The 22,981-nt window shown below is 34.7% G+C and overlaps 1 protein-coding gene across 5 annotated transcripts in view; it reads left to right on the top strand.

Moving 5' to 3' along the window:
* The window catches only part of WDR17 (WD repeat domain 17), a 55,586-nt gene extending 34,359 nt beyond the window's left edge, over positions 1–21,227 (top strand). For 4 of the 5 annotated variants that reach the window (XM_051790414.1, XM_051790413.1, XM_051790415.1 and 1 more), the window contains 18 exons: positions 1,245–1,447; positions 1,583–1,732; positions 1,851–1,981; positions 3,807–3,932; positions 5,362–5,517; positions 5,796–5,860; positions 6,243–6,375; positions 7,649–7,740; positions 8,858–8,957; positions 10,064–10,203; positions 12,435–12,455; positions 13,351–13,462; positions 14,183–14,324; positions 14,413–14,515; positions 15,386–15,487; positions 17,745–17,840; positions 18,021–18,204; positions 19,873–21,227. In XM_051790414.1, coding sequence (XP_051646374.1) covers positions 1,245–1,447; positions 1,583–1,732; positions 1,851–1,981; positions 3,807–3,932; positions 5,362–5,517; positions 5,796–5,860; positions 6,243–6,375; positions 7,649–7,740; positions 8,858–8,957; positions 10,064–10,203; positions 12,435–12,455; positions 13,351–13,462; positions 14,183–14,324; positions 14,413–14,515; positions 15,386–15,487; positions 17,745–17,840; positions 18,021–18,204; positions 19,873–19,992 — 2,176 coding nt within the window. In that variant the 3' untranslated portion in view covers positions 19,993–21,227. The remainder of the gene's footprint in view (positions 1–1,244; positions 1,448–1,582; positions 1,733–1,850; positions 1,982–3,806; positions 3,933–5,361; positions 5,518–5,795; positions 5,861–6,242; positions 6,376–7,648; positions 7,741–8,857; positions 8,958–10,063; positions 10,204–12,434; positions 12,456–13,350; positions 13,463–14,182; positions 14,325–14,412; positions 14,516–15,385; positions 15,488–17,744; positions 17,841–18,020; positions 18,205–19,872) is intronic. The other variant, XM_051790412.1, reaches the window with a different exon arrangement.
* The last annotated feature ends 1,754 nt before the right edge of the window (positions 21,228–22,981 follow it).

The raw sequence follows: 22,981 nt of genomic DNA, 5'->3' as shown, positions 1-22,981 counted from the left end.
CTTTCCGAATGCTTTCCCAAGAGTAGGATCAGTGACTGATACTGTTACTCTGAGGAATAATACAAGGAGGACACCACAGTGACTGATGTTTTTTCAAAAATATACTTAAGTATAGTCTGCAGAAATTTTTAATGAGTGCTAGATACTTCTGTTTTGTTGTTTTGATGACATCTTTTTTGAGGGAAAGCACAGCAGTCCTCAGTAAGCAAGATGAAGGATTTTCTGGTTCTAAGCCACTTCCCTGCAGACTATACAAGATATTTTTGTAATAGATCTCAAGTTTGGAGTATTGACTTCTATTGCTTTCCCCATTAGAGGTTTATGCTTGAAGCAAAATCTGTTAGTTCATAGTGTAGTGATTCATGACAGAAAACAACTTCACAGCAAACTTCTTGACAGCAAAATACATTGAACAGGAGTGGCCCTAGAATTGAACCTTGAGGAGCACTGCTGATGACCAGTTGCTAACCAGATGTAGCCCCATTCATGACAATTCTTTGAGCCCTGATGTTCAGCCAGTCTTTCACCCAGTGCACCATGAACCTGCTTATCCCACCATTGTCCAGAAGGATGCTGTCAGGTACAGTATCTGAACTCTTACTAAAAATTGAGAGAAACTACATCCAGCACCTTCACTTCATCCACTGGGCAGGTGACCTTGTCATAGAAGGATACCTGATTAGTTAACCAGGACTTTCCCTTTTTGAACCCATGTTAACTGTGCCTGTGCCTGATGATTGAGTTATTCTTTAAATGCCTTTCCATAATACCTAGTATAGTCTTCACAATTTTTTCCAGGAACTGAGCTTAGACTAGCAGATCTGTAATTTCTTGGGTCTGTTAGAGGGCTGTTGAAGCCATAGGAAAGATAAATTTTACAGTTTTGCTTTTCTTTAGTTCTTTTTCCTCTTGAGAGTCCTAACAGAAAAATTTACTGCATATGCAGACATATGGCCAACTTCTTTTCTCTCACTGATATGTAAGTGACGGGTGGCTGTCAGCTTTTGCAAGATTATGTGGTCAATGGAATAGTTTCTTACCCTGGTGAATGGTCTTTGGTGTACTTTGTATGCCATTGTAAACTTGAAGGGCATTGGCTCCACCCTCTCCTATTTCAGCTTCTATAAATATATTGCAAATAAATATTCTGATAAATTTGAGGCTTAGAATGTTGCTGAAGTAGAGAGATAATGGTATTTTTATAGGTGATTTGATGAACATTGGTCTTTTTTATCCTGTTTCAGTACTGTTCGAATATGGGATTATACACAGGATGCTTGTATAAATGTTCTTAGTGGACACACAGCTCCAGTACGGGGGCTGATGTGGAATCCTGAAATTCCTTACCTTCTAATATCTGGCAGTTGGGACTATACAATTCGAGTCTGGGACACAAGAGATGGAACGTGTTTGGACACAGTTTATGATCATGGTGCAGATGTATATGGTAATATTTTTTAATTTGGTTTTATTTCTGTATTTAAATGCATTCTAATATATTTTAAATTTTATAAAATAATTTAATCAAATGGGTTATTAGATAAACTTTTTTGACTGCATTTTTAAATGCCCTCTCTGCTAGGATTAACATGTCATCCTAGTCGTCCATTTACTATGGCATCCTGCTCTCGTGATTCCACTGTGAGACTCTGGTCATTGACACCTCTTATAAACCCTCTACCAATAAGTATCTTAGCAGATAGATGTTGGGATGATATTATCGGCAATACAGGTAAGTAAATTGTGTATACCATTGTTCTAATTTTCTTTATATCACTATTCTTCTTTTTTCTTTCGTTGTTTTTTTTTTTTTTTTTTAATTTTCTTGTATAAATCTTTGTGTGTGTTAGATCGTGCTGTGGAATCTGGTGCTCCTCCTTTGCTGTGTGGTAAAGTTTCCAGGGATATTAAACAGGAATTGGAAAAATTGTCAGGAAATCCTCGAGGAAAAAAACTAAGGTGGTTTTCAGAATGTTTTTCAGTAAGTATTCTGTAAACCTAAGTATGTTGTCAATGTGCATGACTTGCTCTTCTGAGGTCAGTCTCCAAAACTGAAATTTCTTCCTTCTCTACAATTTTTTTCTCTCTTTTTTAAGGGACCTTAGAAAATATGTAGAAATCAGTTCTGTTTCTTAGCAGTTCTGCATATGAAAATGTCCATGACTTAATTGTTTGTCAGTTGTGAGCACCAGTTTTTTGCAAAGTGAAATTAGTGGGATAATTTAATTTTCTATAGGAAAGGTGTAATCTGACAAGAATTTGCTATTGAAGAAAATGAAAATAAGTGTTTTATCAAACTACATTAGAGTTTTTAATTTTGATTTATCAAAGGGACACCCTCATTACTCGTAAGGTTTGAACTGCCCAAGTGTTTTTGCCCAAACCACAGGATTACATTCTGGCAGCCGTAGATCTAGATGACCGATGCCCCGGTATCCATTTGTTTCCTTTGCTCCACAGCATAGTAATATTTCCTATAAATCACTGCAGCCTCTCAGTGCAGTTGAGTTAAAAATATAAACTACTGGATCCCTGTGACCGTTTAGCTGCACAGGGGCTGAACTTGGGGTAGAACAAGGACAAAAATTACCTGGAACTACAGATTGTGTCACGCACTGTTGTAATTTAAGTCAGGATTCTGATCTATAAAGATCTAGTTCATCCAAAATATTTGTTATGATTTCTAGCTAGATTGAAGTGTATGATTTTGAAATGCTGAAACAATCTTCCTCAATTTGGAACCTGGACATTTTATATTTTCTAAAAATATATTTTATGGAATTCCTTGTTTCACAGAAGCTATACATTTTGATATCCCATGTTGATTTGAGAGTAAAACTGTTATAAGAGTACTAAAATTTTCCAAGAACAAAAGCTTTTTTTATCAGCTATACTCAGTGCTTTTTGAGTCCAGAAAATGAGATATTGCACTACACAATGAGGAGACAAATAAGAGCTTTAAGGGACAGAAAAAAGAGAGAATATTTTTTAGGGGGGAGGGGGTTGCCTTTTTTTGTTTTTTTTTCTAGTAGGATTTCATACTTTTTACCAACTCAGAAATAACTGGACTTCTAAACTTGTAATCCTGTTATTCTTAGGAAAGGTCCTTCAGGTCAAAGGTTTAATGATTTATTTTTTTTTTAAGCTTTTAAATTCTCACTCTCTTCTAGACCTCATTCAGTGTTAAACTATTGTCCTAGATCTACAGAAGGATTGATTCAAAGGCCAAACCAATGGAAGGGCTTAAAATCTATTTTTAAAAAATAATCACCTTGATCATTTTGTGCTGCAAGCTTTTGTGCATATACATATGCCATATATGTCTATTTCAAGATTTAATATTAAGAAAGTAAACCAGGTTCTGGCAGTCAAGCCTTGGAGCTGTTTTTTTATCTTGCCTTTTTTTTACCCATGCCTTCAATTTACAGAAAATGGTAAACAAGTACTGGGGCAGCTCCTGCATCCCAGCAGCTGAATGTTGTTTTATGCCAGCAGTAGCCACAAGATAGCTTGTATGTCTTTGTGAGGAAAAGGGAAACCTCTAATGGCAAGCCCTCAACTATGTCCACACATAACCCAATACTTATATTCATGGATCTTGCTGTATCTTTACAGCCTTCAAGAAGACTGAAGGACTTAGAGTATCTTGAACTAATTCATGCCTTCATCATGAAGGTTTTAGTATTGAAATGGTCTGACATTGTCTTCTTGGAGTTGACAGACAAATGTTTTTGAATGTCTTCATAAGTTCAAGTTTCTCTCTTGAGCATGACTGTAATACAACTTTTCTTCCCTAACAATTTCAGCCTCCTGGAGGCAGCAAAAATTTATGGGATTTAGTTGCTGTAATAAAAGGACAGGATGACAGTTTGCTTCCACAAAACTACTGCAAAGGAATTATGCATATGAAACATCTCATTAGATTTAGAATGGTAAGTGAAACATGAACAATATGTGAAAATGATTGTTACTCCATATAGTATTTCACTCTTTAAAAATAACATTTAATGCTTTACAAAAGGGTTACAATTTATTTCATGTCCAAAGATATTTGTGCAATACCAGTTCCATCTGCAATACCACTCTGTTACAATAGGATCTAGCTAAGTCTGCATGACTTCATACTCATACTGCATACTCAGTGTTAAAATGATAATTTACAGTTTTTAACTAGAGAAGCTTTTTCAAAATATTTATCTCTGCAACATGATTTTGTACATTTATAATTCCGGTGACCTAGAATCACTACAGTCATTGCTGGTCATTTTGTCCCCTTTTTTGCTGACTCAGAATCTTGTTTGACAGCTTTAAGAGAAAGCAGGGGTAGGGTAATGCTGACTGCTTGTTAAGGGCTGCTGATACTGTCTTTTTCTTAGGAAACTGGATAATGGCATTGCAGCACCTAGACATTTCAGGATGAAGTAGGGATGCAGAGCAACTGTGTTTTTTCTGTTTTTAGGAAACAGAGAGGATGTGTTGGAGACTTCAACATGAAAATAATAAAAAATATAGAGATGCTGAGGAAAAAAAGTAACATAGTTTGTTTTAAAAAAAAAAAAAACCAGATCCTTGGGAGCTGGCATTGGTCTGCATGACAGTTTACTTTAGTGAAGAATGTTTAAAATTCATTCTCCATCTTCCATATATGGTACACTAAAGCCATGAATAGCCAAATGCCATAAATGTGTATTGATGGTAGAAATAAACTGAGAATTGTTGAAACGTGAAGCTGGTTTTGCCTTTTTTTTTTTTCTGTGTTAACTATAATTCTGTTGCAGCTTGTTTCTCAAGCTCTGCCAGATGAAGCAAGTTAGTCTTGTTTCTCCAACGAATATAAAAATTGCGTTAGTTGGAAATATAAATAATTTCTTGGTTATAAGATTCATGGGACATGACAGATCAGACCACAAAGCCTATTGTCAACCAGTTGAGCCTGCTATCTGTATTATTTCTTTATGTGACATCATTATAATGGTAATATGTTCAATTTCCAGCTCTCTATGGTTTATGTTCACAATTTTTTTTTTTACGTTTCAAAATATCAAGATTTTTATGAGGGACATCTGGATGAATTACTATAACATGAGAAAATGGTTGAGAATAAAAAATTATATAGAGATATTAAAGGAAGATAATAGAAAATATGTGTATATAAGCACAAAACACTAACACAGTTGCTTTAACAACATAAAGTTCACTGTAATCTCACTGAAATCGGTTCCAATTAGCCTTTTCTCAAAAGATTTTTTTTCTGAAATTATAACCTTTGTATTCCACTGTAATATTTGACAGCAGTGTATTCTTAAGAAAACTTGTTTTCTTCACAGAAAACTTTTTTATCCTTTTTTTTTTCCCCCTCAGTCCAGGGCACAAGAGCTGACAACAGTAAAGATGTCTAAGTTTGGAGGCGGTATTGGTGCACCAAGCAAAGAGGAAAGGCTCAAAGAAGCTGCAGAAATACATTTAAGATTAGGACAAATTCAGCGATATTGTGAACTAATGGTAGAACTTGGAGAGGTAAAACATCAGAACATTATTGAAGAATAAATATGAAAGTTTCTGAAAACCAGTTGTCCTAGCAAAGATGGAGAGTCAATAAATGGTCACAAGTCCCCAAAAAAATAATCGTGTTCCAATTAGCTTATTTTTAACATATGCAGTCTAAAGCATAACTCATTCCTTATTTAACCTCTTGTCAAATTTATTTTTAATGGAAGAAAAATTAAGCTAGATTAAAATATGGCTATTTCTCAAAATAAAATGATCAGGGTAAATGTATTGCTGCTTTCTTCTAGTGGGACAAAGCTCTCTCAGTTGCACCTGGTGTATCAATGAAATATTGGAGGAAGTTAATGCAAAGGTAAGTTCATATTATGGTGAGTTGTAGCTTCAATCCATAAAAGGACACAGACAAGTTAGGAAGGATGGATACTAATATCAATTGTAGTTGTCTTTTGTTACAGCTTTCTGGTTATGTTACTTTTTGTTCAGTAAGCTTTGGGATAGAACTGTGGAGGATTTGAACAATTTTGTGTACTTGAATCAAAGGGTTGAACATAAGTTGGAACTTCAGCTGTGAACTCTTTAGTGCAATATCCACAGTTTGTAAGCCTGGAAAGGCGAATGGGTTTCAGTGATCTTTTTATGGCTTCATCTAACACCTATACCATAGAGATAAGTTTGGTGATTAATCATATGTGTAGATCTTTCTTGTTTATTTATTTATTCATTTGTTTAATTAGGAGAGCTGATCAGTTAATTCAGGAAGAAAATGATGATGTCATCCCATACTGTATAGCTACTGGAGATGTAAAGAAACTAGTTTCTTTCTTTACTTCAAGAGGTCAGCTTAAAGAAGCGCTTCTTGTTGCACAGGTATTACTACTTATACCAGTGGGGGAGATGTATTTAGCTATTAACTTATAACTCTGAATATGACAAGCATATTTAAAAGACTTGCTCTGTTCACTTTGAATATGACAAGCATATTTAAAAGACTTGCTCTGTTCACTTTTGCAAAATAGTGAATAATGATACCTCAGTTTTTACTTTCATATTGTACTGACCAGTTTTTATGCAAAAATCAAAAGAAGGTATGTCATGTTTATGTATTGAAAGTCTGATTGTTCTAAACTGCAATCACATAACCATAGTGAAAACTGATGTGTTCAATTTTGATTGAAATAGAACCTGATTTTCAACAGTCAGTATTGGCCTTAACATCAAAGACGTGTAGAATTTGATTTCTCTTGCATTTCTACTGACAAATTGCCTGAATGTTTTAGCTCAATAGCTGAATAATGTACAGAATAGAACTTCAATACATGCCTAGATTTAACAAGTTAAAATGTTGGAACCCTAAAGCAAATTAAAGCTTTAGAAAGATCTTAATTTTTCTTGTAAGAGAGAGATTACAGAGAAATTTTACAATTCATAGAATGATCTTGTCTCAAAGATTTAATTGGATAATATTAAGCAACAAAATACGGGACTTATTTTCCCTTGTCACTCAGCTCTGAGGTTTAATCGTGTTATCCCAGCTACACCTTAAAGAATATGAAAGAATTCACAGAGTCACAGAACCAATTAGTGTGGAAAAGACCTTTGACATCACTGAGCCCAACCCTTGACCAAACACCACTTTGTCCACTGATTTCATTTAACCCACACTGATCTCTTTGTATTTAATGTTAGAAATAAATTATTACTAGACAGAAAAGAGCTAGGCTCATGCCACTTTCTGCCACTGTATGCCAAACATTTCCAATTTGCTGTTATACCTGCTGAGAAGTATCTATAGACTTCATCCTTTATTCACAGCCACTTGCTCCTTGTGGTGTAAAAATCAAGGTTTGTAGTCTTCACTGTCTGTTTTAAGCATATTCAAATGCTGAAAAAATCTTGCTCAAATGCATAGGAAGGAAGAAGTCTATTGCTTCTGTAGAATTTCTTGTATGGTTGGATAAAATTAGGCTAAGATGTAGCTATGAAAAAGTTCATTAGTTTAAACATTTAAACATTTTCTTTGTTATAACTAGGCTTCGGAATTATTTTTATAGATCATAGGTTATTTTTGTTGTTGTTAAAAAATCATATTTCATCTTCAGTTTCAATTGTGCATTAATTAATGTTTTTTATTCACTACCAGGCAGCTTGTGAAGGAAATATACAGATGTTACCACTCTCCACAGCAAGTGGATCTTCAAATTCTGGTGGAAACAATACAGATGATTATAATGAGTAAGTTGTTCTAGTTTATATCTAAAACCTCATTTTAGTACAGAATGTAAAGTCATTAAGGGAGATAAAGCTTAGTGGTTTAATTTGGCATCAGCAATTTAGAATTAAAATGTTGTGTCTTCTAGTACATATTTAATAGAGTTCCTAACTATCTGATGCTACACTAATTTCCCTCTTGTGACTCCTCCTGGCACAAAATGGATTTTTCATTTGTATGTTTTATAAATGTCCTTTTCACTTGCTTGATATTTAAGATGCATTCCTATGCCCTTAAATATATAGCATATTAACTTAGAACTTCTGGTAAGCAGGGTAAGATTTAGCATTAACAAGTATTTATAATCCCCTGTTATTATGCATCATCTGCTCCTGAAGCTTTGCTGTTTGTTATCAGTAAAGATTCTAACAATGTACACTAAAAATCAAACTGAGACAGTAGTTTTAGATTTGATATTAGGAAAAAATTCTTTACTGTGAGAGTGGTGAGGTTCTGGAACAGGTTGCCTAGAGAAGTTGTGGAAGCCCTACTCCTGAAAGTGTTTAATGCCAGGTTAGATAGAGCTCTGAGTAACCTGGTCTAAGGGAAGGTGTCCCTGCCCATGGCATGGACATTGAACTAATTGATCTTTAAGGTCCCTTCCAACCCAAACCATCCTATGATTCTGTGATTTTCATTGTCCATGCCCTTAAAAACACCCAAAGCATGCACCTCTCCTTGTTTAGAACAGTGGTCAAAAACCGGAATTATATTATCCAGTTATGGGTGTAGTAACAAGCAATTTAGAGGCTGTTTAGCTGCTTCATTTACATGTGCAGTTTCTGAGCAATTAGAGAAATACTTGGTATAAATTGGATATCCAAATATTTGATTTTTTTGTGTGTCAGTCTGAAGAGACATTTCTGTACTTATGTAGATTTTGGGAAATGACCCCCATGAGTACACACCAACCTAAGCAGTGGATGAAGCTCAAACAGATTGCATTTTTCAAGCTAGTCGTAAGTCAAATATAGCAATTTTTAGGGTACAGAAGGAAATGTGGTGAATTTTACATAAATTAAGAGCCAAAGGACTCCAGCCTGAAAGCAACCTTGCAGAATTCATGTTTTGTTCTTGCAGGCTCCTGCACAAGGTCAGTAAAGAACTGGCAGATTGGTATTTTCAGGATGGCCATGCAGTGCTTGCAGCCTGTTGTCATCTGGCTGTCGAAAATATAGAGGTATTTTTTTTTGTCTTTAATTATGAAAAATCTGACATTGTCTTCCTTTCTCCACACATGTTTTAAAATTTATGTATCACATTCTAAAATTCTACTTATACTTGATATTTGATTTGTATATATTTATGCAGAGTTAGATCCTTACAGTATTAAAGTTACTAGCAAAACTTCCTTGATTCTATTAAATTCAAGGTTTCTCTCATGCACAGAAAGTAATATATTATCATTGAATTGTATATACAGTATCTTGTTATATTAGAAAATATAAGATACTTAAGTACCTTACATATATACACTTAAGTGTTACTGTTTACTGTTTATGGTGATTCAAAATAGCTATTTAGAAATGGAAGTTATTGTTCTACAGAAGATGCAATCTCTGCCTTCAAGAATTTACAGTCTAAATGAAAAAGTAAATAGGACAAAACCCCACCTCTCAGTACAAATATAAAACTGACATATAGGAAACATTTTACTGGATTTTTCATTTTGTTTGTATTTTTATACAGATAGTTTCTTTTTCCCATTCTTTCTGAACTTAATGTGTTTTCCTCCTCTATCCCCCCCAAATAAGTATAATTCCATCTCAATCATCTGTTCAGAGAGAAATCGAGAATCAATTAATGCTTGTATTTCAAAATAAGCATATTCCAAGTTGTTGTGTAGTCTCTTACTGTTTGACATTGTGCTATGCCTACCAGCAACTCTGGTTGGCCAGAGTGTAAGATCAGGAGAATCCTTCCTGGTTTCTTGGTTTTTTGAGTTTCCCTTCACTGAAAGAAAGGGGAAGTATATACTCTGAAAGTTAATGTCATTACTTAAGATTAGATGAAATTCCTATCATGCTTTTTAGTTATCATAACTATGTAATCTCTTTGATTAAATAAAGAAAGATTCTGCTAAAGGAAACCTATTTGTTTATTTTAAAACCGATTAACATGTGGTGCACAGTTATTTACTCATGCAAGAGACCCAAATTATATATAATTTACGTTAAGTATTGCATATTTTGTCCTTCTGTAAAAAGCATTCTCATAAATTATTGTCATATACTCCACATGGTGAATACTAAAAATGCTTATGATTTAATTTTTTCATTGAGCAAGCTTGCGATGGCAAACCTGATTCGTGGAAATGAACTGGAGCTGGCAGTCAGTGTGGGTACTGTCTTAGGAGAAAGTGCAGCACAAGCAACACATTATGCCCTAGAATTACTAGCAAGAAAGTGTATGGCAGTAGCAACATGGTAAGAATTTCTTAATCCAAAGAAATTTTTTATTAATTTTTTTTCCCTGACAAAACAATCAAGGTGTATCATTCTGGAACTTTTATGGAGACCAAACCACCATGAGTAGGTAGAATAAGAATTGCTGCTATTAGACCTTTGAAGTACAGGGCATGCAAATGTTCTGCATTAATCTCAAAACACGTTACGTATGCATTGTAAATGAGAGAAGAGTCACTGTCAAACAGAGTGTGAAAACCATTGAAAAACCACCAGCTACTTGGGCAATAGGTAGCACATCCAGTCCTGGTCTGTCCTGAGTAAAAATAACTGCTTCAGACAAAGTAAGGCTGGAACTGAATTAAAAAGTCAAAAGGGACAGAAGCTCAAGTAGGATCTGTGAAGTGATTTTTAAGTACTTGTTTGAAAAATAAAGAAGCTAATAGTCTGAGGAATTATTTTATATTGGTATTAGGAACACAAAACAGCTGAAAAGATTTAAGGATGAAACAGGATTACTGTTTAATTCTGCAGGAGTAATTTCTCTGTTGCATATAGGGGAAACCTTCTCTGGTTTTACTTTGAAGAGTACAGCTTCTTGTTTTTTACCTACCAGTGAAAAGCAGAAAACTGTCCCAAGGTATATTTGGCAGCTATAAAGGTGTTTCATAATTAATATGTCATAGAAAAGATGTACTTAAACAGATGCTGCAATTAAGGATCAGTTTTTCTGCTACAGTTAGTGCTAAAATATCTAGAGGCAGCCTGAGAGAAACAGTGGAACTCCTCTCTCTAAAGCATTTAGCCTGCCTTAGACAATGAAGCATTGTAGAAAAAGATAAAATAAGAAATTGATGGCTTGCTACTTTCACTTTGCAATGATTTAGCAGGTCTGCAATGCACCAGTTTTAACAGGGTTGTTTTGGCAACTCCAGATCCAGCTGTTAAAGTCTCTGAAACTCCTTCTTTGATCTCCCTGCCTTCACTGTGAAGGGTGATTTTTATGTAGCCTCCAATAGGAAGCACTGGATGTGGAGTTAAGAAAAACAGTGTATATTTTTCCCAGTTCCATTACAAAAGCTTGTTCTGAACTCAGAGCTGTAACAAATACTTATAGTAGTATGACATTTATGTTTAGGTACATAAAGCTTCTGCAAACTTATGGCATATGTGTACTGAAGTCTGCATTGGCACATGTGATAAAATTTTGAAATGGTATACTGCATGCTGCCCAAGTATACATCTGGATTTCACAGTGGGCTATACTGAACACCTACTGCAGCTACACTCTGCAATCCTGGAGTCTGATTTTCAGCCATTACAGCATATTTTTTCTATTGTGTAGGAAAAGATCAGGGATTCATGAATCTCTTCATATTTTGTAATAAAGAGATACTGACACAGCATAATACGTCTTGGTTCACTGCATTTATAAGGTCATGTGTGGGGAAGCTGGAGTTCCGGGTCTCTGACGAAGGGTTCCCTTTTTGATTTTATTGGTTGTTATGCTAAGGAATTTCCATCAGTTGGAAACATTTCATTGTAGAGACACAGTTTATTGGTGGAATGTTTCTTGGGATTTGGTTGGTTCTTTTTAGAAGTGCTCTAAAATATAAAATTTAAACAAATAAACTCAAAATTAAGCATTCATGTCCTTCTCCAAACCTACAGCCTTGGGAAATTAACACCTAAATAGTGTTAGAAGCAACCTTCTACTATTCAAAAGGCTAATCATATTTTACTTGAGATAATGAATTCTGCATATGCAAACTCAGCCACCTAATTTTTATCTTTATACTTGACAGTGTTTTCAGTATAATTCTTAAAAATCATTCCAGGTAATGTTCCATGAGGGCTTCTCTGAATTATTTTTTTTTTAAATAAATGTTGGATTCAGATTTTGCAAAATAACTTCTAATCACGTTAAAAAAATGTTTAAATTGCTTTTGAAGATTAGCACATGTGAGTAACTGATCTTAAAAATAGTTTAAGAAGCTGTGAAATATCCTATATTCTGAAAGAGTGCTTCTGTAACTTGGAAAAGTGGCTATTGCACAGTAATAGTATAGCAGATATTCCAAAGACCTTTTGACATTAATTTCTTTAGGTAGTCAAAAGGCATTTTTTGTGTTGTTAGTCAGTTGCCCTGACTCTTAGATTTTCTGTTGTCTTTTAATTTTTTTCTCTTAGATATTTCTTCTGTAAAGTAATACAAAGGTTTGTTCATTACTGTTTCAATGTCTTCCTTTTAGCTTTCCATCACTTGGATACAGGTATTTTGCTTGTTTATAGAAAGAAAGATTTGAAAAGCATGTGACTTTATTAAGGATAAAAATAAGTGTTCTAATTTTTAATTGTGATGAGTACTTGAAAGTGGGATAGAAAGCAGTTACAAATATTGGACAGTAGCTTACTTGAACATTTTTAAGCCAAGGACCCCATTCTGAAAGTCCAGAGGAACTCTGTAGGATTTTTTGCCTTACACAGGGGCAAGTCAGTCTTGTGGGTCACAGGAGAAATGAATTGTTTAAGAATAATTTCCTAATATTACATGTGTTCCCTCCAGCTGCTTATTGTGTTCAGGATAGGATAACAAATGGTAAAAAGTTAGGAAAATTTCAGAAATGTCAGTTTGCTAAAACACAGTTTTTCTTTGAGGAGAATGAAAATAGATATCACATTCTTTTCATGTATAATCTCTCTATTTTAATGTCATAGAAGCATGCCATTCTGGATGACTGAGAGATGCTTTATGCTGATGTCATGGAGCTTTAGAAGCCTGGAAGTTTGAGGGTGGTTTTATGACAAAGAACTACATTATCATCTTTCTTTCTCTCAAATTGGATAGTTCCTACTCTCCCTTCCCATCCCTGCTCATGTATTCTTCCACCTCACTTTGAGGTGTTTCTGATGCTTTAGGATTGCACAGCTGTTTAATTCAACCAATAAAGCAACAGAAAATTCACTGATGACTTCCCCAAAAAGATAAATAGATTAAGCCTCATTTATTGCACCAAAATAGTCTTAGAGACTGAGATTGCTTCTGCACTTCTCTGGAAATAGTATTGTTTTCAGTAAACTCTTCTTTATAAAAAGAATGTTAAAGAGAAAACAGTTTCCTCCTATTACAAACCATCAAGAGTAACTTGTCATCTTTTGTTTATGTAGGGATTTAGCAGCTGATCTTCTTATGATGATTCCTGATAACAAACTGCAGTTAGTAAAACTATGTGCTTTTTATCCTGGATGCATAGCAGAAATAAATGACCTGCATGAAAAGGTACAACGTAAAAAAATTACCTGAATGCTAATAAGAGGTTATGTATTGATTTGTTTACTAATTTCAAAAAACTTAAGGCCAAATAAATCTATAGGATGAATTTGTCCCCAACAGTCTTATACATTGCATGCCCTTCTTTGCTCTTTTAGTCTTCATTGACTTTATTTTCAGTATTGTGCAAGAAATTTAGTTCTTTAATTCTGCTCTTTGTGTACGCTTTCCATTACACAGGTTACTTTCTGAAGTAGCTTATGATCTTCAGAATTACCTGTCAGTATAATTTAAAACTTACTAGATATGCAGCCTAATCATGTTGTGGCAGATCAGCTTTCTTTACTAGTCTGAGTTGTTTTACATCTCATCCCTCTAATGTCCTTAAATCCCTCCTTTCCTCTTCAGCAGCAGAAGGGTCTTCTCTGCTAACTCCCTTAAGGTTCAGCTCAGACTGCACATTTATTAAGCAGTAGTAAAAAGTTCACAAAAACATTAGCAATGGAAACTGCTACTGCTTAAATTAAAGTTACAGAACCTTCTCTCCCTATATTGTTCTCTGGTCTAGATGGCTTTCTTAATGTGCATCATATGCAGGTACATCTTTCAAACAATGTCCTTCAGAGAGAATTTTTTTTTTATTGTTATGTTCAAACATCAGTGTTTCTCTGCATCTTAAAGAATTGTTTGAACATTTCTGTCACTTTCTGGCAAAATGTTTTTTTCCAGTGCAATCTTCCTGATGCAGAAGAATGTATGCGGTTGGCAGAGACAATTCAGGCAGACGGAGATATATTTGAAACGATAAAGTACTATCTGTTAAGCACAGAACCTGACAGGGCTCTCCCTGTTGGCATTCAGTATGTGAAAGGTAGGTACTTGGATGAAGAAACCTTTTAAAGTGTAAGTCATTTGTATAACTTGCCTCTTGAGATATTTTTATTGTTATTTTTCAACAGAACAACTTATTGGCTCAGATTGGACTTTGGATTCAGTCTTTCCATATCTTGATCTTCTAAGTTACATACGCACTGAACAATTAATGTTGCATCAGTGTAGTGAGTGAGTATATTTTCATTACTTAGAAAGTGGAACTTTCATTAAAGGAAACTTTTGGAACTTATAAACATATATATATATATATATATATATGTAGGTGAACACTGTTACTATCATTATTTGCTTACCAAAAGAGGGATACAAAAAATTTTCAGCAAGCTGGCTGGTTCTCAATCTGGAGAATAGAATGTGGAATTTTCCTAAATTTTGAAGGTTTAGCAAGAAAATAAAAAGGATATTTTACTGCTTCTTTTTCTGTGGCATATTTACAAGGGGTGAATCAATGGTCTTATGTGAAGACCTTCACTTTGATCTGCTCTGGTTTCAGTTTCCTGAGGAAAAAGAGCAGTGGTACCACACACAATGTGGGCTTTTATGTCAAAGTGTTAAGAAAATTTGAGCTGCCACTCTCAGTATTAACTCTATAATAGTTGGAAGCTGTGGTTCATCTTTATGATAGATGGTTGAAACTAGGCCTAGATACCTACACAAGTATACGTGTGAAGAACTAAAAGGAGAAAAAAGCTGGGGACATTTGGTGAAACTGAAGTCCGCACTAATATTTGGGGCAATTTTATTTCCATTTAGAGTTCTAGCACATTAAAAGCTCTGAGTGTTGTTTTTGTAACTTTACATGATTGTGCTTAAAAACTGTGTTGTATGTGCCATTTAAAATTTAACAATGGAGATGAGTATAAAACACACAGCGTCTGTTTTAACAACTCCATGACACAGAAAACAAGCATAATCAGCAAACATATATTCTCCACAAAAGGTGGATGGATAAATTAGGTTTTAATATTGTAATATGAATTTGTTTAATGTTTTACAAATGCTTGTTGTTTTTCATGATTAATACTTGTCCATTTATAGATTTCGGAATGAGTTGCTGATTTTGTGTGGTTACATTGGTGCTTTACTTGCTATCAGAAGACAGTACAATAGCATTGTACCTGCACTGTATGAGTATACAAGGTAATACTATGTTTTCACTAACACTGAGAAATCTCAGACCTTATGATGACATATACCATACTTTGCTCCCACCTCCCCTCCAAAAAAAAAAAGAAAACCAAAACCAACCGCGTTCCCAGTTCTGTTATAAAGTTGTAACGGTATAGCCATGCTTGCATATAGAACCTTCTTTACTTTCTTTATGCATTATACACATAAAAGTTTCTGAGGTAACACAATGAGTTGTGAAACCAGGATATGAGTCAAACTGAGTTCTGTAAAAAACCAATTTTTAGAAGTAGATGAGTATTCAGCATCACTTCCATGCATGACTGACTATACATGGACAGTAACACTTCTAAGTTGTATCTACCTGTAGACCATTTGCCAAGACTTGCTCTGTAGCAACAAGGACAAGCTTTGAATTTAGAGTTCATGACTGGGCACTCACTTGATTTTCAACAAGAAACCCAATTTGGCCTTCTGTTACTCAGTGAGCTAATATCTCCAGACATTAATACACTTGACCTTGCCCACTTGATCTGACCTGGCCTGGTCCTGCCTGCTTGGTGCAGCTCAACCCCAACTGGTCACCCGACTATATCTGACTGGACTGGGCCCACCTGACTAGACTTGACTGACTTGAATCAGCTCAGCCTGACCCAGTTGTCCTGACCTGACCTGACCTCAACCACTACATGTGACCCAGCTTTGTCCACTTGACTTGACCAGACTTGGTCTGACCCAGCCCAGTTTGGCTTGGCACAACTCACTTGACCCTACTCAACCTGACCTGCTTGATTTCACTTGGTACACCTGACTTCATCTGACCCCACTTGAACTTGAACCAACTAACTTGGACTAGAAAACAGAAATATTAAGATGAATCATCTTTATCTTATATGGTAAATAAAGTAGACTTAGATGGAATACTTCAGTATTCCTTTCTCAGAGTATAACCACAATTGTTTAGTCTTCCTGTCTGGTTCAGTAATGATATTCCAGCTGACATATTTCCATTTCTCCTTCACTGTTGGGGCTGTCAATTCCTCTTGGTTTTGTCACCTAACTTATTGAGTAGCAAGGCCAGATCCAAGGTGCCACTGATTTCATAGTGAAAGCTGTGCTGACATTATTCGAGCGGTTACTCCTGCATTAACTGCTCTAACGGAACCCTGCAGCTTTGTTAATAATTTCAGCTCCTTTATCTCTTCATCAAGAATAAATGTTGTGTATATGTTGTTCAGTCCTTTCACACCTCACTAGAATTGTGACCTTTCCTGTGCTTCCTGATATTTTATCAGAATTGCCTACCGAGGATAATTAAACAACTTAATATGTCTTTCCTCTTAGCCATCCTCATGTCTGAAACTTGGTGAGAGGATTGGGAAAAAGGAAAAAAAGCATTTTTTTGTTGTTGTTGTTTTTGTTTTGTTTTGTTTTTTCCTGACCCTCCAGAAATAACAGAATGAAATACAAGCTTTTACAGAAGGGCTATTCTGATATCTATATTAACAGACTAGTAATACAGAGTCTTTGAGACTCACTTTTTGATACTTTTGGCTGTCAAGCTTTCAATTTTCCTGGGATATAAAGAACCACAGAACAATACAACTCTAAGTTTTATTCTTGGATTGCCCAATATCTTCAGGATTCATGGATTTTTAGATTCCAGCACATTTTAAATCAGACACTTACATGCTTACATACAAGCTGGAGTTTTTAGGGCATCCCAACACAAATGAAAGGTGGCTGAATTAGGTGAGGTAGTAACTGTCCCTTATTTTATATTTTGATAAATAAAAACTGCATCCACTGCAAGGGTTTTGAAACTGTTTTCCACAAGTAAAACCAGGCTGTCCCAAAGCATGTGTTGAACCATGTTTCTCTAACTGTATTTTTACCATATCTACTATATATAGGTAAAATAGGTCCTTAATTTTAGTGAAGTTGACATTATTAAGAAATAAGAACAAATATAGCCTTAAGATACAGAACAACCTCAAATTAAAAAAAAAAAATAGAGCTAATTAAGTAAGGTGTAAATAGGAATAATTAAAATAAGATTTCAATGAAAAAGTATACTTTTATATCTATTATTAATATTTATAAGGTTTAATATAACGATTATTGTGAAGGATCAATTTATTTCCATCAAGTTATTTCCATATCCAATCAGAAATAATTTTTTATTACTAATGTCTATCTTGTTTTGCTTCTAAGAAAATACTCATTGTTAGAATTAATTTGGACTTTGATTACTTTTATTTCTTTTTAGTCAGCTTTTAAAAAGACGAGAAGTATCCGTACCTTTGAAAATTGAACAGCTTTCTGAGGAATTAGATGCATGGAGAGCTTGCACACAATTAAACAAGTAGGTGGAAAAATATAAAATTACCATGAGTGACACTGGTAGTATTTAACTGTTTAATTGTAAATTTGTTTCCTTTGTAAAATATGAATATGACTGGGGGGAAAAAAAGTGCTTTGTGGCTCTTAATTTCTAAAACAAATTAAGAAGTATAGTTGAAAACCAAATATCTTTTGTTCTTAGGTCTGACGATGAACTGCCATGCACCCCACCATCTGAATCACAGAGAGCGGTGTATTCACTGCTTGTATCACGAATTCAGGAGGAGCCTCTGAAAGGAATGGTTGGGCCAGACTGTGTCACTGGATCAAATCTTCCTAGTCATTCAGATGTTCATATCTCTTGTTTGACAGGGCTGAAGATACAGGTACGGCTTCAGAGAGCTGAAGTGTTATTTCTTGGTGATAGCATTGACTAGTTGTGAGGCTGCCATAAATCTAAGGTCACATCCATCATTTAGGAGGAAAAATGTTTACCCTGTTCTCACAGTAGCAGAGTTAAAAATGACAAATGCTGACATCTGCTATATAAGAAAGGCTGCATAAAGAATTGTCCAATCAAATAATTGTCATTTCCCAAATCCAAAACATTTTAATTTCCATGTGAAATTCCTTTGCCAGATGTTCTGCCTGAAGTGCATGTAAATTATTGCCTACTACCTCACCACAGCTTGAATAAAAGCCAGGATATTATTTGTCTTCAAACACATACTAACATTTTTCTGGTGTTGGTATTTATCACTATGGAAATACATACTATAAAACTTGCAATTCGTGACTAATTAGCAGACTAAATATTCAAAGATATTTATTCATCACTCATATGGAGCTTTATGATTGAAGCACATTAGTCCTTATAACACCTCTTTGGTATATGTTGTTATTTCAATAAAGAGAAAATTGGCAGATCCTGAAAACGCTAGTCCCGTGTTCAGGTAGTGCCACAGTGTGAATTTACTCTCTTAGATGATACTGTCTCCTCTGTCCAGTGCAAGATGCCAGCCCAAAGACTAACAGGGTGGTTCCAGGACTAAGAAGGATAGTTTTGTGTCAGAAATTGGACATTGCAAAATGCTAGTGGGATTTTTGAGGTAAACAAAATTTACAGTTGCACCCCATCAATCAAAAAAAAACTTGCTGTCAACACTTTCACATTACATCAGTGGTCTCTGGCTATGGCTGTGCTCTCAACATTTGCTAACAGCCACGTAAAGCTGCCATTGTTATAATCCATTCAACAAGCATAGCAAATATGGTGTCACCATCTTGTCATCTACAATATCCTTATTTCCAGATTAGTGTACATTAGGAGTCATTGCTTTAGGCATGCAGATCAGCTCACAAATCACTTGGTTAATACTAAGGTGTATAGCAGCCTAATTGCATTGGGTTTACAAGTTCTAAGTAGCAAGTTTGGAGAGCTCAACCCTTTCTGAAAGCGCTTAAACTGAATTGCAGCTTTGAGACCAGATTTCATCAAATTAATAAATTGCCAAATAGCTCTTCTTCCATCAGATAAATGAGTATTTTTTCCTTTTCGTAGTGAGCATTTGAAATGATTCTGTAGACTCCATGTTTTCAAACAATTCATGGATGCATTATATTGGGGTTTTTTGTAAATAGGAAAAAGCACAGATCAGCACAGATTATGACAGACACCAAGAAGCATGGACAGTATTCCGAAGGAAGAAAGCTTGTTACCTCCATTTCTAAATCAGGCTAAACTAAACTCTGGAATAATTGACAAGCATATATGTAATAATAGTAAAATATATTATTAAAAATCAAACTAAAAATTTAAATATTATTAAGTGTTGCATAGCAGGTTTGGGAACATAGCAAGTTCACTCAATTTATAATGTGTAACTGTTATCAAAGTTGTAAGTTGGTGGGGTACAATTTTTTGCATGAAGGTTAGCTGTAAAGAAGACTTTTGTGTTCTTCTCAGATAAAATGTGCTTTCTGCTGTGGTGGCATTTACACAATACCTGTGTGCTTTCTTTTTCTTTCCCTCTCCAAACATTTTTGCTGTACAGGGTCCAGTGTTCTTCCTTGAAGATGGAAAATCTGCTATTTCACTGAATGATGCTTTGATGTGGGCCAAAGTCAATCCTTTTTCACCACTAGGAACAGGAATACGACTTAACCCATTTTGATGAGGTGTTTCCTCTGTACTTTATAGTGCTTAAAATAACACTCTGGGGGTTAATACTGATTTAACCTTGATCAAAGGACAGAAAGTGGTAGTTGGAAGGGCAAGTACTTGAACTTTGAAAATTGTAAAGTGAAAGCAAGAAAAGAATTTCTATACAAATGTTTGTTGAAAATCCAAAGAAAAAAGTTATTTGATAATCCAAAGAAAAAGTCCTAACTTCATATACAGCCATGTCTTTTTTTTTTCCAGTAAGAACAATGTCAGACAATACAGACATATTTTAGTCAACTCTGTGTGAATAGATGCCTTGTAAAGGGAGTAAGCAACTATCTGCACATTATCAAAATATTGATAACAAACTGTGAAATCCATAAACACACTTCCAAATACATAATAATAGAATAACTTTCTTGATACCTACTGCAACCTGTTTTTAGAAGGACTGGAATACTGTGGCTCTTTCACACATTGTGTCCCCCTTTTTAATTTTAACTAATTTTTACACACAGGGTTCTATAGTAAAAGTAAAATTTAAAGAGTAGATTATTTTTTTCATCCATTTGTTATTGTGCTTATTAGCAGTACAAATAGCAGTTTACTTAAGTTCTGTTTAGAGAGTTTTGAATATCTACATTACAAAATTCTGTTTTCTAATAGGATCATTTTCGGCAACTGTCCCCCTTATATTTTCACTGGAGGCTAAAATGGATTTATAAAACTGTTTTCTTTTTTTAACAAAGGGTTTGTAAGGAACAAACAGCGAATTTATTGCAATTATTTAACTGTGATATATATATTTAAAATACTTGTTTTCTTTTTACATTTTGTATTAGTTATAAACATGCATATAGTATGACAAACCAGAAGTAAATACCTGTGCATATAAATTTTTATTTACTAAATCTGTGCTCAAATGGAAAAAACTAGTTATGGCAATAGAATACTAAGAATATTTAAACTTTAAAGCTGTGTATAGTATGGAATTTAATTATAAGGAAAATATTATACTTATTTATTATTAATAATTCTTATAATCAGAATTACCTGTAGAAAAGATGCCTTGGTTACAATATTCTTTATTAGTTTAATTGCTGGCACTTAAGCAGAAATCTACTTTATCTGATGTTACATTTTTTGCTGCTGCTTTAAAATAAATTTTAAAATTTATTTAAAATCCTGATAATTACATGAAATGTAAAGAAGTTGCAATTAAAAATTGGCAGAATTATTTCAATAGAAACTGTTGTAAAACTGGTAATAATAGCAGGTCTCTATTTATCAGACCCTGTAGACAATCCTCAATAGAGAGGTAAGCCATGCCCTCATTTAACTAGAAATAACAATGCCACCATGCTGGAAAGGTGGGATGGAGACTAGAAATGAAAAAATACAAGATTGTTTTTCTCCCTCTTTAAAAAAGTAAAATTTCACTCTGGCAATGCTCTAGAATATTATTACAGGGTTTCTGGTGTAAGAATAAATTGGAGGGGGAGAGGCAAGGCTTAGCTGTTTTGTAGCCTAAAAACCCCCATTTTTGGATGCTGGAACAGAATGTTTTACTATCTGCAGGTATTCTTTGGAAAATGATTTTCCTTTTTTTAACTCCATGGAGCTTGGCAAAGAAGAATTGGGTTTCAGAAGTCAAAATTTGTAGTTTTTGAAATAATTTTCCATCAGTCAGTATCTGATATCTGCTTCTGTCAAAGGAAAGACTAGCTGTCTTTTAGCACATAAACTGTATAACCTGATATATAAATGCACAGGTGCAGAGCAATGGTAAGAACATGCAGCCCCATGACTGGTGATTGGAATCTGAAGGATTGACTCAACTGCCATTCTACTATATTTAAAATCTTTTGCTGTATCATAAGGACTTTTACCAATATTTCAAAGTTTAAATAACTTACAATGTGTAGTATAACTACATCAATGTCTTGCACATAAATTGTGCCTTAACATGGAATCCTGGGCAAATCTACTCTCTCTTTAGAATGTGAGGGTTAGGAATTCTTTCATTGCTAAAATATAAAAATTAAGTCAGAGGGCGTTTTTTATATTTGGGGTGAATCAGGAAACAGTCATTGTGAATAACATGAGGTTGCATTTTCCTTGTAGTTGTTTGTACCCCATGTGTTGAGTGAGGGGAATATGCAGAAAAGGTTGTAATTGTGTCTACTGCTACAGCTGTGGTTGCAACTGTCAAACTATGAATTCATCATTTTCATAATAATTTCAGATTGTTTGTTAATATGTGACTTCATTGTCTGGCACAGCAAGTCAAATACAGATATTTCTCCCTTAATATTAAAGAATACTTTGTCTTCAAATTATTGTTTGACTCTTCCGTGAAAGTCTTATTTCCATTTGAATGAAGAAATGTATCAAGCTATACAGCTAGTGCTTTCCAATGGCTATTAAATCTCAGTTAAATTTAACATCACTTTATTCCCCCAAACCAAATCCATTGTTATATTGAAAGAATCTGTCCAACATTACTGACATGTTTATAAGCTTCACGGACAGCTTCACTGGCAGCTGCAGTCTGAGATATGAGATGTGACACTTTAAATCCATGTTGTTGGACTTCTTCATTGGGTAAAATAATTTCAATCCAGAATTACAAATTAAGATTACACTAATGAAAGAAACTCCATTCTTAACGCAGAAAACAGAGAGTCCAGAAACCTTTTTCAGAATAGGCATTAGGTTTTCTTAAAAACTTGAAGTTACATGTTTATGTAGGAAGGAAATGAAATCCAGGATCATCTTTGCTCCAGATAAAAATTACAAAAGACATGGAGCAGGGAGTAGATTCACAACAGCAGTGCTGAGGACCAGAACGCATTTGCACATAAGTTGGCATATGATGAGATGAAGTACACTTTCTGATTTAGTGAAAATGTTGCACACAGCTGTTGTGTTTTGTGGCTTTTACTTACACGTTGTTATACCCTGTGTGGGGCTGCCGTGCCGGCCCAGGCCCGGAGCCG

Source organism: Manacus candei, unplaced genomic scaffold, assembly GCF_025592945.1.
Source record: "Manacus candei isolate 608988 ecotype Guabito, Panama unplaced genomic scaffold, ASM2559294v1 h1tg000028l, whole genome shotgun sequence".
NCBI classification, from domain to species: Eukaryota; Metazoa; Chordata; class Aves; order Passeriformes; family Pipridae; genus Manacus; species Manacus candei.
The sequence above is the reverse complement of the archived record's forward strand: the minus strand, read 5'-3'. Positions and strand labels throughout refer to the sequence as shown.